Source organism: Marmota monax, unplaced genomic scaffold (genome assembly GCF_021218885.2).
Source record: "Marmota monax isolate L192 unplaced genomic scaffold, Marmota_monax_Labrador192_F-V1.1 WCK01_AAM20220418_F8-fsc01225, whole genome shotgun sequence".
In the NCBI taxonomy this organism is placed as follows: domain Eukaryota; kingdom Metazoa; phylum Chordata; class Mammalia; order Rodentia; family Sciuridae; genus Marmota; species Marmota monax.
In genome coordinates this window covers 30,559-44,877 of record NW_026692769.1, presented here as the reverse complement: position 1 = coordinate 44,877, position 14,319 = coordinate 30,559, and the positions used below count along the sequence as shown (strand labels likewise).

General features: G+C 51.9%; 1 protein-coding gene across 6 annotated transcripts in view; it reads right to left on the bottom strand.

Moving 5' to 3' along the window:
* Positions 1–758: 758 nt before the first annotated feature.
* The window catches only part of LOC124094387 (TNFAIP3-interacting protein 3), a 31,456-nt gene continuing 17,895 nt past the window's right edge, over positions 759–14,319 (bottom strand). For 5 of the 6 annotated variants that reach the window (XM_046447068.2, XM_046447072.2, XM_046447067.2 and 2 more), the window contains 6 exons: positions 11,678–11,797; positions 8,539–8,664; positions 6,308–6,358; positions 5,354–5,452; positions 2,791–2,851; positions 759–1,282 (listed from right to left, as the gene is read on the bottom strand). In XM_046447068.2, the coding sequence (XP_046303024.1) occupies positions 1,251–1,282; positions 2,791–2,851; positions 5,354–5,452; positions 6,308–6,358; positions 8,539–8,664; positions 11,678–11,797 (489 nt within the window). In that variant the 3' untranslated portion in view covers positions 759–1,250. The remainder of the gene's footprint in view (positions 1,283–2,790; positions 2,852–5,353; positions 5,453–6,307; positions 6,359–8,538; positions 8,665–11,677; positions 11,798–14,319) is intronic. The other variant, XM_046447070.2, reaches the window with a different exon arrangement.

The window sequence follows — 14,319 nt, the reverse complement described above, 5'->3', positions numbered from 1 at the left end:
ACTAGAAGCTGTCATTATAGTGACTTTCACACTAATCTGGGGACATAACCATTTAACCCTAAGCTCGGAGACTCCCACACAGACCTGCTGCCTCTTGCTCTTCTGATGCACCTGTAGGAAGAAAGGTCTGGATTGATTGGTAAACACCCTGGAAGCACAGGCCTGGACATCAATTGAGGGCAGCTCCAGACATGACTAGAGCAGAAAACGCTGATCTTCTGGATTCTTCTGCTTCTCAGTTTGCAAAGCTCCAAGCACACACAGAGACTGAAGAGATACACGGGGAGCGGGAAAGCCTGGTGGCTCCTTGAACACACCAGGGGCCCCGTGTTATTCCGGCGTTTCCAGAAGCGTAGCAATCCGTGGCTCTCACACTCCTGTACACATTGGTCCTCTCAGAGGGCAACTCAGGCTGGTCCCAGCAGAATCCTGACTAAATGGACAGATTTAATAGTTTTAAATCTGCTTCCTCTTTAGATATGTCTTTTCACTCTATAATTTAATTGCAAAAAAAATTTAGAGACATTCCATTTTCATTTTAATTGGTTCACAAAATTAGAGTTCTATTTTTCATTAATAACTGCTCAAATCCATGGGAAGGAAAAACAGCCCAAATGCGTATTTCTGACTTCCTGCCTAACTGTGTATGAACACAGCAAAGTCAATGCCTCCGCTTCAGGACTGTGTGTTTCATGATCTCTTTCAACTAACAATGATGTAGCCCAACAACTTTTAATCATAAAAAATGAGTTTAAACATAGTTTTAAGATTGCCATTTTATTCAGCCTGAAACGCTTGCCCAACTGAAAGAAGTATGTGCACCTCCTCAACCCAATTTCCAGGTCTCTCAGGCCAGCGCTGCAGAGCACAGTATCTGACCACATGGCTGAAGAACTAAGGTCCTGGGTAAACACGGACAGTGTGGAGGCACAGCCACCAGCCCCTCCCAGGAGCGCGGGTATCCACACGCTGGTCGTCTTTGTAAGCCCCAGCCATGTGCAGACGGACACTTCAAGGAGCAGCACCTCAGCCGGCTCCAGCTGTCCTTTGGAGGAACTGGATCGGGCTGTTCAGAAACTGGCCCCTCCAGCACATCAGGATCTCGGTGGCCAGAAACTTTTCCTCTGTCTGAGCCCGTGGGAGCAGGACCCGGCTGAGTGACGGAGCTGATGGGCTGCAGGAGTGGAGAAGACACAAACCAGCGCCCTGGCCGGGTCCCCTCTGCTCCAGTGCTCTGCAGGGGACTACTCCTACTGGGGGGGCTTCTTTTCTGAGGAGAGACCTACAAAAAACAGCAGGCAGACGTTTCAGGTTAAACTCAGAATCACATTGTCCCCCCTCTGGCTTCGGGCCAGCATGCATTTCCAGGATGGCCAGAGAGAGAGCGAGAGGGACAGAGGTTCCATTCCTGAGCTCCCTGTGCACACTGGGATTCCAGGCAGGTGCCAGCTGCCTTCTTTGGCACTGGCACATGTTCACCAGGTTATGACATTGGGTGGCCCAGCTCATGCCTAAGAAGGAATGTTCTGATGTCCTCCGGCGATGGCTTGGGCATTTCCCTAGGAAAGCGAGTCATTTCTATTGCTGCTAGAGTTGGGTCACGCCCCAGAGAAAGATCACTCTGGACAAAGGAAAGTATGTGTGTGGGTGAAGTGGCCCTGGGAAAGTGGGGCCCTGGCTCCCTGGGAAAGCCCCGGAGATGCAGGCAGTGCTGAAGAGGCACTGGGCTTCAGGAAGAGACACGGAGACCTGGTAAGGGTTAGGAAGACAGTCGCGACCCTGCAGAGGACCTGACAGATACCCAAGGCCAGTGGCCATGTGAAGACAAGGGCAGAGGTTGGAGCTCTGCTGCCACAACCATGGAACACCTGGGCCACCAGGAGCAGAAACAGAGTTGACTTTCGATGTGTCTCTACAGTGTTGTAAAATACCCACACACAGTAACTGAGCTCAGCTGGGAACTGTGACCAGAGGACCATGCTACATGGTACTCAGCACTCCTCCCCTCAGCCTGGCCAGGGACCCTCAGTGGACTCTGCCCCCTCAGGGGACCCTGCCCTGCCCTCTTCCAGCCACAGGGTCTGCACAGTGCTTGTGTCCTGTCTCTAGAAGGAGCTCTGGCATCCCTGCGGACCCCTGGGTGCCAGGGGAGCTCCTTGTAGCTGGTGAGGGGCACAGAGAGGAGGCTGGGCTGTGCAGCTAGGCTGTCCTCAAGTCCCGCTCAAGAGCCCACATGGTGGGAAGGAGGGACAGAGCAGCGGCCCCAGGCAGGAGGCCAAGCTCAGGTGTCCTGGGCCACCAGGTTCCGGCAGAGCTGAAACCAAGCATTCTAAATCGTCTCTGGGCAACTCCGGGTACTTTCAAGGTAGGAGGAAGGACTGTGCTCTACAGTTTCTAAGCTTGATTCATGATCAGGGCTCTCCGTCTGTCCCTGCATGAGGCCCAGGAAGGCTAGAAGAGGTTCCAATGGTACTGCAGAAATCAGCATGGATACCCACTGTCCCTTTAAAAATACACAGAGCTTCCTCTATCCCATTCCATGTAAAGAAAACAGCCACTGTTGTAGGTGGTCATAAGAGAAGTAATAACGGAAGATACTAGGATAAAAATATAACGGGAAGCATTTACTAGAGATGAGAAGGTGAACTCGCCAGTGGTCAGATAGTGAAAGGAAACAGAAGCGGGTGTCCTATCAGCACAGCACACTCGTTAAGAAGGAGGGCTGCGGGCTGCATGGACAGCCAGAGGCCTGGGGTGTGAACTGCAGGTGCCCGCACGGGGCCGGCTCACCGTTGTCCTTGGGCTGCCCGTCTGGCGGAAGCAGGTCCACAGCACACCTTGGAGGGCCCGGCTGCGAGGAGCGACAGAACATCGTTACAGCAACGGGACTTCAGCAGCACCCAGGATGCTGTGCCTCGTCCAGCAGGCCCCACCCGCGTGGTTCCCCCCAGACCTGTTGCCCTCGTGCCGCATCCGGGCCCTCCCTCCCCTGCCCACTGGTTCTGCCCCTCCTGATTCTGCTCTGCATTTGGCTAGAATTTCCATGACTCTGGGGTTTTCCTCTTTTGTTGGGGAACAGCTGAGTCTTGGATCTCTGCAGAAGTGAACACTTTGGTAAAACTCACCGTAGCCCATAAACAGAACAACGTGATTCACCATCAACAAATGCTCTTTTTAAAATCCACACACTGGGAGCAATGAGAGGGCCAGGAATAAAAACACAAGTTTAAAGTTGTTAGTGGCTCAAGGCAGAGCTCCCAGGTGCTGTGGAGGGCAGAGCCGAAGAGCCCAGGAGGGTGGAGTGCGCAGGCCTCTCCCTCTGCACGGGTGCCTCCAGGAGTCGTTCTCTACGTTCTCAGGGTTTAGACCAAAGATGCTAAGATGTTTCTCTTGGAATTCTCGCCTAGGTTCTCACCAGGTAGAGCGGCTAGATATCGACTATCAGGGGCGCATCAAACAATCAACTGAAGGAACAAAAATCTGTGGACCTGGTGGAGCGTGGTCGTTCCCAGCCCTGGGAACGGAAGGCTGGGCTTCATCTGCCGGCCTGTGTTCCTGCTCCCAACACTCTCCTACCCCGACACCCCGTGGCACAAGAGACCACAGGCTGGGCTCCAGTTGTTTAGTCATCTGCTAAAAATACTTAATGGGAACTTTTTCATGGTCCCCGGTGGGGGCCATTCACAGGCTGCCAGTCCACTGAAGGTGGCCTGAGACTTCAGCTAAGGGACCCCACCGCCGGGCCTGGCCTGCTTCACCTGCTCCCCCACCTGGAGAGGAAACGAGATCACCTCTGTCTTTGATCCCCTCGCTTACTCTGAGAGTCTCAAGAACAGGGTTAGGGTTAGTGACGCGTTCCCCGTTTTACACGCCAGGCAAGGTGCCCCAAGAAGGTAGACACGCTGCAACCCCACCACAGCAAGGCACGTGGCTCAGCGCAGCTCACAGTGAGCGGACAGGGGGTACTCCTTTAAAATCAACAGGGTTTCCTCGTGCAGAGATCCGTTCGGTGGAACACTGCTTGACGGGGAAGGCGTCACACAGAGGACCCTGTCCCCACAAGAGCTGGGCCTGCTGCTGCGTGCCTCTTCTGACCGACGGGGGAGCCTGGGAGCCTCAGCTTTCTTTCCATTAAGGAGGATGGGACAGAAGCCCCTCTCTGCTCCCAGGTCAACGTGCAGGACCCTTGGTTCTACAGTTAGTCCGTCTGTCACGAGAACATTTCCCCAACCCTTACAGGTTCCGTCTCCTTCTGATTCCCACAGTCGTGGTTTACTTCTACATCCCTGACAGGATGTGATCAGGAACGAGCGCTGATGACTAAGAACCCGGGTAATGAAGAGAACAGGACAGGCACAGGCAGTGGACAGAAGCAGCCACGGCCTCCACGGGCAAAGGACCAAGTTCCCCTCAGGCTGCACCACGCCAGGCCACCGAGGGAGAGGTGCTCTGAGCCCTGACGTCTGCCCGCCCCCCAGGGGTCACAGTCTCACCCCTTGGAAGAGGAGCCTGTTGTCCCCTGGGAGAGGACAGGCAGGACCCTTTCAGGAAGGTGGGGAACATGCTTTTGGTAAGGGCTGTGCTGAGAAAATGCCAATAAAAAGTCTCAGACTTTGGCATAATTAGAAACAGAGTTGATGGAAGCCAAGGGGTGGGGAGAGTGTCTGGGCACACAGAGAGCAGAGCAGGTGGCAGCCTTCCTGGATGGAGGCTCTGTGAGGAGAACAGAGGCTGGCCTCCCTTCAGGGCAGTGGGCACCGCTCCAAGAACAAGGTGGGCCACTGCAGTCTGGCTCACTCAGGTGGACCGTGCCAATCAACTCCACCCAGGTCCACTTCATCTTGCTGGGCACACACGGCCACGGGGGACAACTGAAGTGGGTCACCTCTTCCTGGATCTTTCAAGAAAATCCCCTCTACAGGAAAACGTCAAAAACCATTCTGCACATATGTGGTGACAGCCACCGTAGCTCAACACGAGTTGGAAGCTGTCCCTCTGTTTTCTTTCTTCAGTTTTTGCTCCATCGACTTTGCTATTCTATATACATAGAAGCCCCCTGTGGCGTTGGGTAGGTGGTTGAAAGTGGCCCCTATAACAGGCTATGTTTGCTCAAGGAATTGTGGCTCAATTGGAAATCTTGTGATTACTTTTTCATATCTATGTGTCCTGAGGATTCAGAGCCCAAAGAATCACTACTGTGTCCATGCACCTCTGGAACTTGGCCAGTGGAGGCTGAGGTGCAGTAGAGCCTCCTTCTGCAGGAGACACGATGTGCCCCAATTCCAGAGACACACCTGGTCTCTACCAGAAGAGGACGCTGTCACGATTTGTTGAAGTAGGACCTCTTACTTACTGGATGCTCCCACTGGTCCTGCGTGGTGCGTGGGCCTGCTGGCACCCCCAGGTCCCGCAGGTGGAAAGCCAAGCCACAGGTGCAGGCTGGGAAATGTATCTGGGGAGACAAAGCCATTGGTCTACTGGGAGGGGTGGAATGGGGTGTTAACACGTGCTCTCTACAACAGGGATGGTCAGTCTTAAGGTGCAGCCCCATCTGTCATAATTAAGACCCAGAGCAGCGGGTAGGTCGACGCGGACTTGGGACTCACAGGACGAGGCTCCTTGCTAGCTAAGTCTTCCCTGAGGTGACACTACAATTACTCCTCCATCTCGGAGAAATTAGGAGCCCTGGGGAAGCGCACACAGGGGACGCTGCTTCTGGGTGGTCTTCACAGAGACCTCCGTCAAGACCAGCCCGCCCTGACCCGGGGGAAAAGGTCCCTCAACTGCAGGCAGCATCAGGAACTGAGAGGAAAAGAGTCAGTGTGGAAGGCTACTAGAGCGTGGACATAGAAGGACTCAGGCCCAGGACGACCTTCCCTGTCTAGAGAGAACAAAAGCCTTTGTATTTCAGGTTTCCCACCACAAGAGGTGTGAGCAACTGCAGGAAAGGCCTCGAGCCCGCGTTTCCCAGGTGTGGTGGGTCTGGGGAGGAATCCTCGTTCTAACAGAAACACATGGAGGCTGGCACTACTGGTGACGGAGGCTGGCACTCCTGGTGACGGAGGCTGGCACTACTGGTGACAGAGGCTGGCACTCCTGGTGACGGAGGCTGGCACTGCTGGTGACGGAGGCTGGCACTACAGGTAATGTGCTCTGAGAAGCATCTTTTTCAGGAATGCTGGGCTGAAAGGCTGGTGGTCCCTGCGCACTGTCCGCCCATGAGCAAGCCCAGCTGTGCCCAGGAGTAACTGAGTGGAACTTAAAGTTGCCATTTCACTGCTCCCAGGGCAGGGCAGCAGCCACATACCTGTTTTAGTTGTTTTTCTAGTTTTTCTTTCTCCATCTGACAAACTTTGATCTACAGAGAAAACACAGGCAGTTGGTTATCAGGAGGAGCTCGGGCCGTAGGGGAACCTGGGACCGGCCAGTGCAGGGCACAGGGAGCGGCTGAGCCAGCAAAGAGCTGTGCTTGGGTTTCAGGCGTGCGTCTCCTCCGTCCTGAAATCCCCAGGGGAAAGCGAGGAAGCTGGGGAGTTTTAAAGTGTTTTCCAGTTTGTGGAGGCCCCCTGGTTCTCAGTCTCGGCTGACCTGTGCAGACCTAGATGTAGCAGCGTCTGGCTCACTGAATGAAACTGGCATTGTTCAGCCGGCATTCAGGGCCTGGCTCCTGCCCCACACAGCCTCTGCACCACGGTGGCTGGCTCCAGACCCCTCAGTGGCAGCCGGGGGGCACTCTGGTACGTGGCCAGTGCCTGAAGGATTTGATCTGAGGTCTCTGTTTAAAGTCCTACTCAGATCACATCCTACTCAGCCAAGGTTTCCCTTCATTGCACTGCGGCATTTAACCTGCTCCCGATCCTCTTAACATGGTCATCAAATCCTTCCCTGTGTCTTATCGAGTTCTATCATTGTTTAACCACAGTGAATGAGACTTTTTATTTCTTGTACCGGGGATGCAACCCAGGGGTGCTCTACCACTGAGCCACATCCCCAACCCTTTTTATTTTTTACTTGAGACAGGGTCTCACTAAATTGCTGAGACTGGCTGCAAACTTGGAATCCTCCTGCCTCAGCCTCACCACCACACCTGGCTGAATGAGACTTAAAAAAAAAAAAAAAGATTGGGCTATCATTATTTTAAAAGAAAATTTTGATAGTTTTAATGTATCAGTTTCAAGATTGTTCCTTAGCTTATAAACACAATTATATCATACTACTTGGACAATATATTTATTTTGCTGATGCTGGTCAAAATTGCTTTTTATAGATGCACAGGCACCAGAACTGCGTTTGGACTATGTTCTAAAATGTTAAGTAGATGGACTATGTTCCTGGTTGAACTGAAAGTTCTAAAATGGAAAGTACATTGCCCATCTTAGGCACCAATTTATTGCCACTCTGAACTTTTTGGGGTTTGGTGCAGAGGAATCACTCTGAACTTAATAAAATAGAATAAATAAAATTGAAACATACCAGGAATAAAGCAATTTGTGCACTAACAAAGAAATCAAGGGGGCTTTGTTTGTAAGCAATAAAGATTGAAAGAGGAATTCTTCACCCAGTATAATCAGAACTTCTTCACCCATTGTTGTATAAATTATTTGTTGGGTTTCATGGATTACTTTCAGAAAATTAAAGAATTATACTTCTAATCCTACTAATTTCCTTTATAATTCCTTAATTTTATTCCTTTTAATTTTTTAGGAAATGGTTCTACCAAATAATTTTCCACATAAAATTAAGAATTTCAAGTTAATCCTTGAAAAAATATGAGAGAAGAAATCAGATGCCGTTCACTGTCCACGTTGCATTGGGCAGAAGAGGACCACTGAGGGCTTGGAGTCCTTCAGAGACTGGAAGTCGGCAGCTAGCAGGCCTGCCCCATTTCCCCTTTACTGAAACCACGGCAGGGTTTTGCAAATCAAAAGCATGTGGTTATTTCAAAATCGCGTTGGCTACACTCTCCCTCCTTAACATCAGTGCTCACCCTCGCGGCAATGTCCGAGTCTACTTTTTCTCCTGTTACACCTAATTTTAGTTCACTTACAGTCAATACAGTCTAGTCCATAAATGGCTTCCTGGAAAGGACTCTAGTCACATTCCCTCTGGGGCCCAGTGACCAGGGCCCTGGGTCTCAGCAGACATGTGCACGGCATGTTTTTAGAGGGCAGGGACATTCCAACACAGCCCTTCAAAGAAAGCGACAGGAATTTAGAAACCACTTCACTATATTTGAGTAGAAGGTAGTTCAACTCCCATTCTCCCAAGATAAATATTATGGGGAAAAGATCACAAGAACTGTATTTTATAAAAGACTTTGGAATCCAGTTTCTGGGGTCATTCCTCAACGTACTCAAGATAAAAGAGATTTCAGACATTTTCATCTGCTTGCAAGGTCGTTAAGAGTGACTTCATCCCAGGTGTGGCCTCTCAAGAACCCAACGTCAACCGACAGAATTCAAAAGGCTTGAATACTTTTTAAATGAGAAAATAAAAATGAAACGCGTGTGCTTGGCCCAGGCCTCGCTGGGTGTGTACCTGGGAACTCAGCCTGGTCAGCTGGGCCCGGGAAGCTTGATGAGCCCGCCGCAGCTCTTCTTTCTCTCGACTGAGCCTTTCCCGATCCGATCGCTCCTTTCTGAAGTCTTCTTCATATATTTGTACCTGAAAGACACGTGGGTGCTGTGACTGTCATTCTTCTGTGCTCTTTGGCCATTCAAGCCATCTCTTCCCAGGTGCCTGCTGGGCTTCTGCAGTCGGGCACGCCCACCCTCTGCTCCTGACCCCTCTTCAGGGTGGGGTGGGGAAAGGCACAGGGCCGCAATTCATCCTTCACTCCTAGAGTGGAAGTCCTCGGATTTTTCCTTCTTGGGTGTGCATCAAGAATTCAGAAGGGACAAAGTGTAAATTCCTTAAGACTCCTGTACCCACACTTCTGCCGGGTGCTCTGCTGTGCTGGAAGCCTGGCTGGCTTTAAGTGTCACCACTGGAGCAAGCCAACGCCTGCACAGGGCTCAAGCCTGAAGTTCTCAAAGTCAGTTTGCTGACAAGGGCTGTTCAGTGAAGCCACTAAGGACTGACATGCCAACAGTGAACACAGAAGCAAAGGCGGACAAATGTGGAAAGTGTGACTGTTGAGAGGCAGCCTCAAGGTTCGTCCTTGTAAGCAGTTTTAGAGGTAGATGATAAAAAAGAAATATGTAAGATTTTATTGCAACACTTCATAAGAGATATTCCAAATGTTCCAGAAAAGTAATCAAGCAAATGAATTAATCATTTTTTAAAAAACTGGCGTGATGTTGTCTGGTAGCTTGGAGACAAACATGTGAGGCTATAAAAATAAATGAAAGGTAGAGAATGAAGCAAAAGAATTCTTCTAAGACTGAGGTTTAAATCACTTCTACATGGAAACCTCTGAGCTGGACACGGCACCTTCAGATTCCAACCAGAGGTGCAGCCATCTAAAGCAGTCAGATGAAAGCCAGCAGGCAGGAGGGGAGATCCAGCACTGCACGTAGATTCTGGTGGAGATGCATATGCAAATGCAGACACACACACACGTGCACACACATGCACATACAGGTGTGTACATATGCACACACATGCACACATGTATACATGCAAATATACACAGCACACAATATATACATGAACATACAGCATGCACACACACATACATGTATGCATACACATGCAAATATATACACAAGACACACATGTATACATGCACTCACATATGTCATGCATGCACACAAACATGCACATAGATAACATATGCGTGTACATGCATGTACATATATACAGGCAAACACATATATGTGTACGTAAGTGCGCACACCACACACATGCACACATAACGTACACATGTGCTTACATGTACACGTGCACACATGCAAAATGCAGACACATACAATATGCATGTACACACATGCAAGCATATACACACAGGCACAAGCATGTATGCACAGAAAAACTGCACACATGTACACATACATATATGCACACATGCACACACACATACATAGCATGCACACACACATGCACATGTGTACATACATGCACACACAAATATATACACATAGATTTCATTTTTAAATCCTTATTCATCAGCCCCATTGCAAGGAAACTACATCCAGCCAAGCGACATTTTTATTTATTTTTTAGTCAAGAGCTGAGGCTCAGTTCTAGGCAGACAGAGCAGTTACTGGGGTGTTTTGAACGGGATAAGCCCGTGTAAAGAGAACTGAACATTCTAGCTAGCAGTGCCGTCACTTCAGTTCTGACTCAGATTCTCTGTGGATCTGAAACCTTGACTGCCCCGTGTGGCACTTGGTGGGGTTGCAGTCATAGGTGCTGACTTAGAAGTGGGTTTGGTCAAAATGTATGTGCAGAACATCACACACTCTCCCTAGTGCCAACGAAGGGATGGGCGTCGCTCCACTGTTCAGCGCACATGAAAAGAACGCCTGTCAGGCCTGCATCCCACACTGGCTGACCCCGCTGCAGCCCACGTGCCAGGTGCCCTCTGGCCTGCAGTGTGCTTAGTCGGTGAGCTCCAGGATGGTCCAGGGCCTGAACACAGGCAGTACCTGCCCCAGAACCCTGCCTGGGCTGCCACCTGGACAGGACTTCAACAAACTGAATGTCACCCTCGCTTTCTATGGATCAATTTTTAAGCCATAGGCATGATCCCGAGTGTAACAGGCAGATTATTCTATGAGATAATCTGGAAAGAGAAGACCCATCTTTCCACCAAGAGCTCTGGATTTTACATCCAGCTACTTACTCCTTTCAGGTAGTGACGGTAAGTGAATATCAGTAACCCCATGGCTCAGCCTTCCCACGTGGGCACATTGAGACTCCTTGTAATTGGCACATACTCAGAGCAAACTGGTCAGTGAACATGTCCAGGGGCCTCTAAAAGATAGAACTGATTTCCGGCCTTCACCCCAGGCCTCGGCCTCCTGCTGCTAATAGGTTCTTGAGGGCACGAGCTGGGATTTCGGCGAGTCCCCTTACTCACTGCTACTTAGCCTCTCACAGGAGGAGAAACTTGACAGGCACAGCTGGCCCTTCAGCGAGGCGGACACTAGCCTGCTGGACTGAGCTCAGACACACGCAGCTTGGCCAGTGCTGCCTCCCCCATGCTCGGCCGCCAGCGCCCTCGAGGGCACCCTTGCTCTCGCCGTCCACGTGGCCGCAGTGAGGGAGAGGAGTGGCTGGGGGCACCAGGCCTGTGTAGGGTAGCAGACCTGACTCTTCTGTGACCACAACCAGAACCACAGATTCTTTGAAAACTGCCCGTGATGTTCAAGGGCAGGAGGCCAGGACCTGCAGGATCATAGCCTGGCGGCTCCCATTGTCTGAAAAGGTGAGATCTTGGGTGAGCAGTGTTTCCAGAATCAACCACGCCTGCAGGGAACTCCGTGGACCCAGGGCTCACAGAATCTCAATCGTCTCTTCACGGTGTGACCTTGGGTGACCCGTAACCCACAGAGACTTGGTTCCCACTTTATGAACCCCGCTGTGACCCAGCTGAACTCCATTCTGCCTGGAAACTTTGAAACCAGTACTTCTAATTAAAGCAAGTGTGAGAATGGGTGGCCGCTGTGAACAGCAGGAGTGCACTGGCCACAGGCCCTGCCTGGCCCCAGGACTGTCTGCTCCGACCTCTCACCTGCTGCTTGAGAACTTCCACTTCCGTTCTCGTGGCCGCGTGGCCGCACTCCACAGGGCACATCCCCCGCCGGTCCCCAGGAGACGAAGCACCCTCGATTTTCAAGACGTCCTGAAGAGCCTGTGGCGAGGCAAGCACACAGCTGCGTGAGCCTGGCAGCCTGGGAGTCCCCGAGGTGGCCGTCCCTCCACGCCCCCAGCAGCCCTCCTCCCCCTGCGGCTTCCCCTTCTGATTTCTGCCCACGGGTCCGTGGTCAGAGCCTGCCTGCTCCCAGGAAAGCCGCTGCTGGCTGTCCGCCCCTTGCTGCTTGGGGGGCCTCAGTGAAGGGCCCCTCGCCCTGGCCAACTACGAATAGAAGACTTGTCTGTAGCCTTTCTGCCAATTCTCGGCCTCAGTCACCGTGTACCCTGTCCCTGGTACTCGAAGCTCGGGAGCCAGAGGTGGCCCGACAGGCCCAGCCCCGAGCCCTGCCTAGAGATTCTGAACCGGGAGCCCAGAGCCCAGAATCTGCACTTCTCAAAAGCTGGTGTGGCTCATCCCAGGTGACGTTTGGGGGGACATTCTTCTGTGTAACCGTCTCATGTCCCCAACAAGAGAAGGAACCCCAAGGGAAGGCAGCCCCTCGCCCAGCCTGGCCACAGGCAGTTCACTGTCAGAACTGCTGAGGCGTCCTGGGGAGGGGGTGAGAACTGCTGAGGTGGCCACGCTGTGTCCCACCCACACCGCGCCCTAGCTCCGCAGCCCAGGGGTGCGCCTCTCTCAGGTCACAGGGAGGTGTCCCCTCCAAGCTTGAAGGCCCAAGGTTCACACGGAGATGAGTTCCCAGGACTGTGACAGAACAGGCCTCGCCTGGAGGCCCTCAGGACACACCACTGGTCACTGTCCTTCACACAAGGGTGCTCCCACCCACAGGGTCGCAAAACCAGCAAAGGAAGGGCAAGCCTGTGGCCTCGCGTCCCCTGTCCAACCCGAGTTCCCCAACAGATGTCTCAGTAGCTCAGATGCCATCCAGCCTGACGCGAACGTGGCTTTTCAGGAAGTTCTAAGAGAAACAAGAACTGCTCTTCTTCTCAGGGAAGAAACTGCGGAAACAACAAGTTCTCCAGTAATTTACGTTTTGTCAGATTTGTGTGTGTGTGCTGGGTATCAGACTATCCCAAGCTGCACCCGCAGCCCCGTCAGAGTCTGTATAAAACACGTAGTTCTGGGGGATTTCAGAATAAGTAGACCTTCTAAGTGACGTGGAAGGTAGCACACAAACTCCGGAGTGCGGGACGCCCCGTGACAGCGGCAGCCAAAAGGACCGCTCACCATCTACCCGACTGGGTGCCTGGCAGACCTCGTTGTTTGAATTCCCAGGTTTTCCTACCTTTCATGCTACTTGGGATTTTAGAAATTTTCAAATGAGTCATAAATGAAAGGTGAGTCCAGGAGACATATATGCCATCTTGGGTTTCCGGCTTCCTCGAATAAACCCCACAACCTATTCTGGGACAGGAGCTTACTATCAGAACCGAGGTGCCGGGAAACCTGCCCACCCCAATGGCGAGATAAGGGATGGCTCAATGAGCCCGCGGGTGGCCCTGGATGACCAGCTTCAGCAGGGCTTCTCACTCCCTCTCGTTATCCCTGACCCCCCTGTAGGAACTTGGTAAGGACAAAGCCCTGGGGTATTCAAAGCGAGTCACCTGAATTGAGTACCCACAGTGACGGAACTTCTGACAGCCCTGTGAGTGGCTCAGGTGACCTGTCAGCAGCGTCTGCTGAGTGGGGGCAAGTCATGAAACAGGGAGACCCCGGCTCCACTGAGACGGTCCTCGGTCCCCGGTCCCCCCAATCAACATGTCCAGTGGCTTCTACTTCCCCTACTTCCCGCAGTAGGAAAAAGAGAAGACCCATTGTAAAATGGAATAACATAATGTCCTACATTTCATTTGCCCCGACACTTGTGCTAAGTGAGAAGAAATCTCCCCAAGACCATCACTTTGTACAAGTGGTGCTCCAGGCACAGACGTGCGCAAGGACATTTTTTCTGCCTTTAAGGACCCTTCACTTTTCCTCACTACCCATGAGTAAGGTATTGTACATCACACTGACGAATTATGCTTACTAAATGGTAAATCTCAGGTCCAAAACTGGCTATTGAAGACGTCATGTTCTAGTGAATTAAATTTGTTGATCCATCCATTCACGCATTCGCCACTCGGCACATACTTTATGAACTTTCTGGGGGCAAGTCCTGTCCTTGGCACTCGGGTTGTGGCAGAGACCAAAGGGTCCCGCCTGACTGCTGCCTTGGCGAGCCCCCTCCACAGACATGCACTCTGAGACAGTACTCACAACTGCACTGTGGGAGAGATGGGTGTACTATTGTGTGAAGCAAGTTTTCACCTGAAAGTTGACTTTTTCTTGTGATTTTAGGCGAAATGAGATGTACACGTGGGCCTCTAGGTGTGTGTGGCTCTGCCACTGTGCCTGCTGTGCCAACGGACGGATGTCCAGCCTGCAGGAATTCTACCCTCACTGAGCTCATGCTCCCAAGCGGCAGGCAGAGCAGACGCAGGGACACAGAGGCAGCGCGAGCTGTGCCAGGCAGCAGCAGGCTCCAGGACAAATCCCATGCCCACCAGGGAAACTCCTAG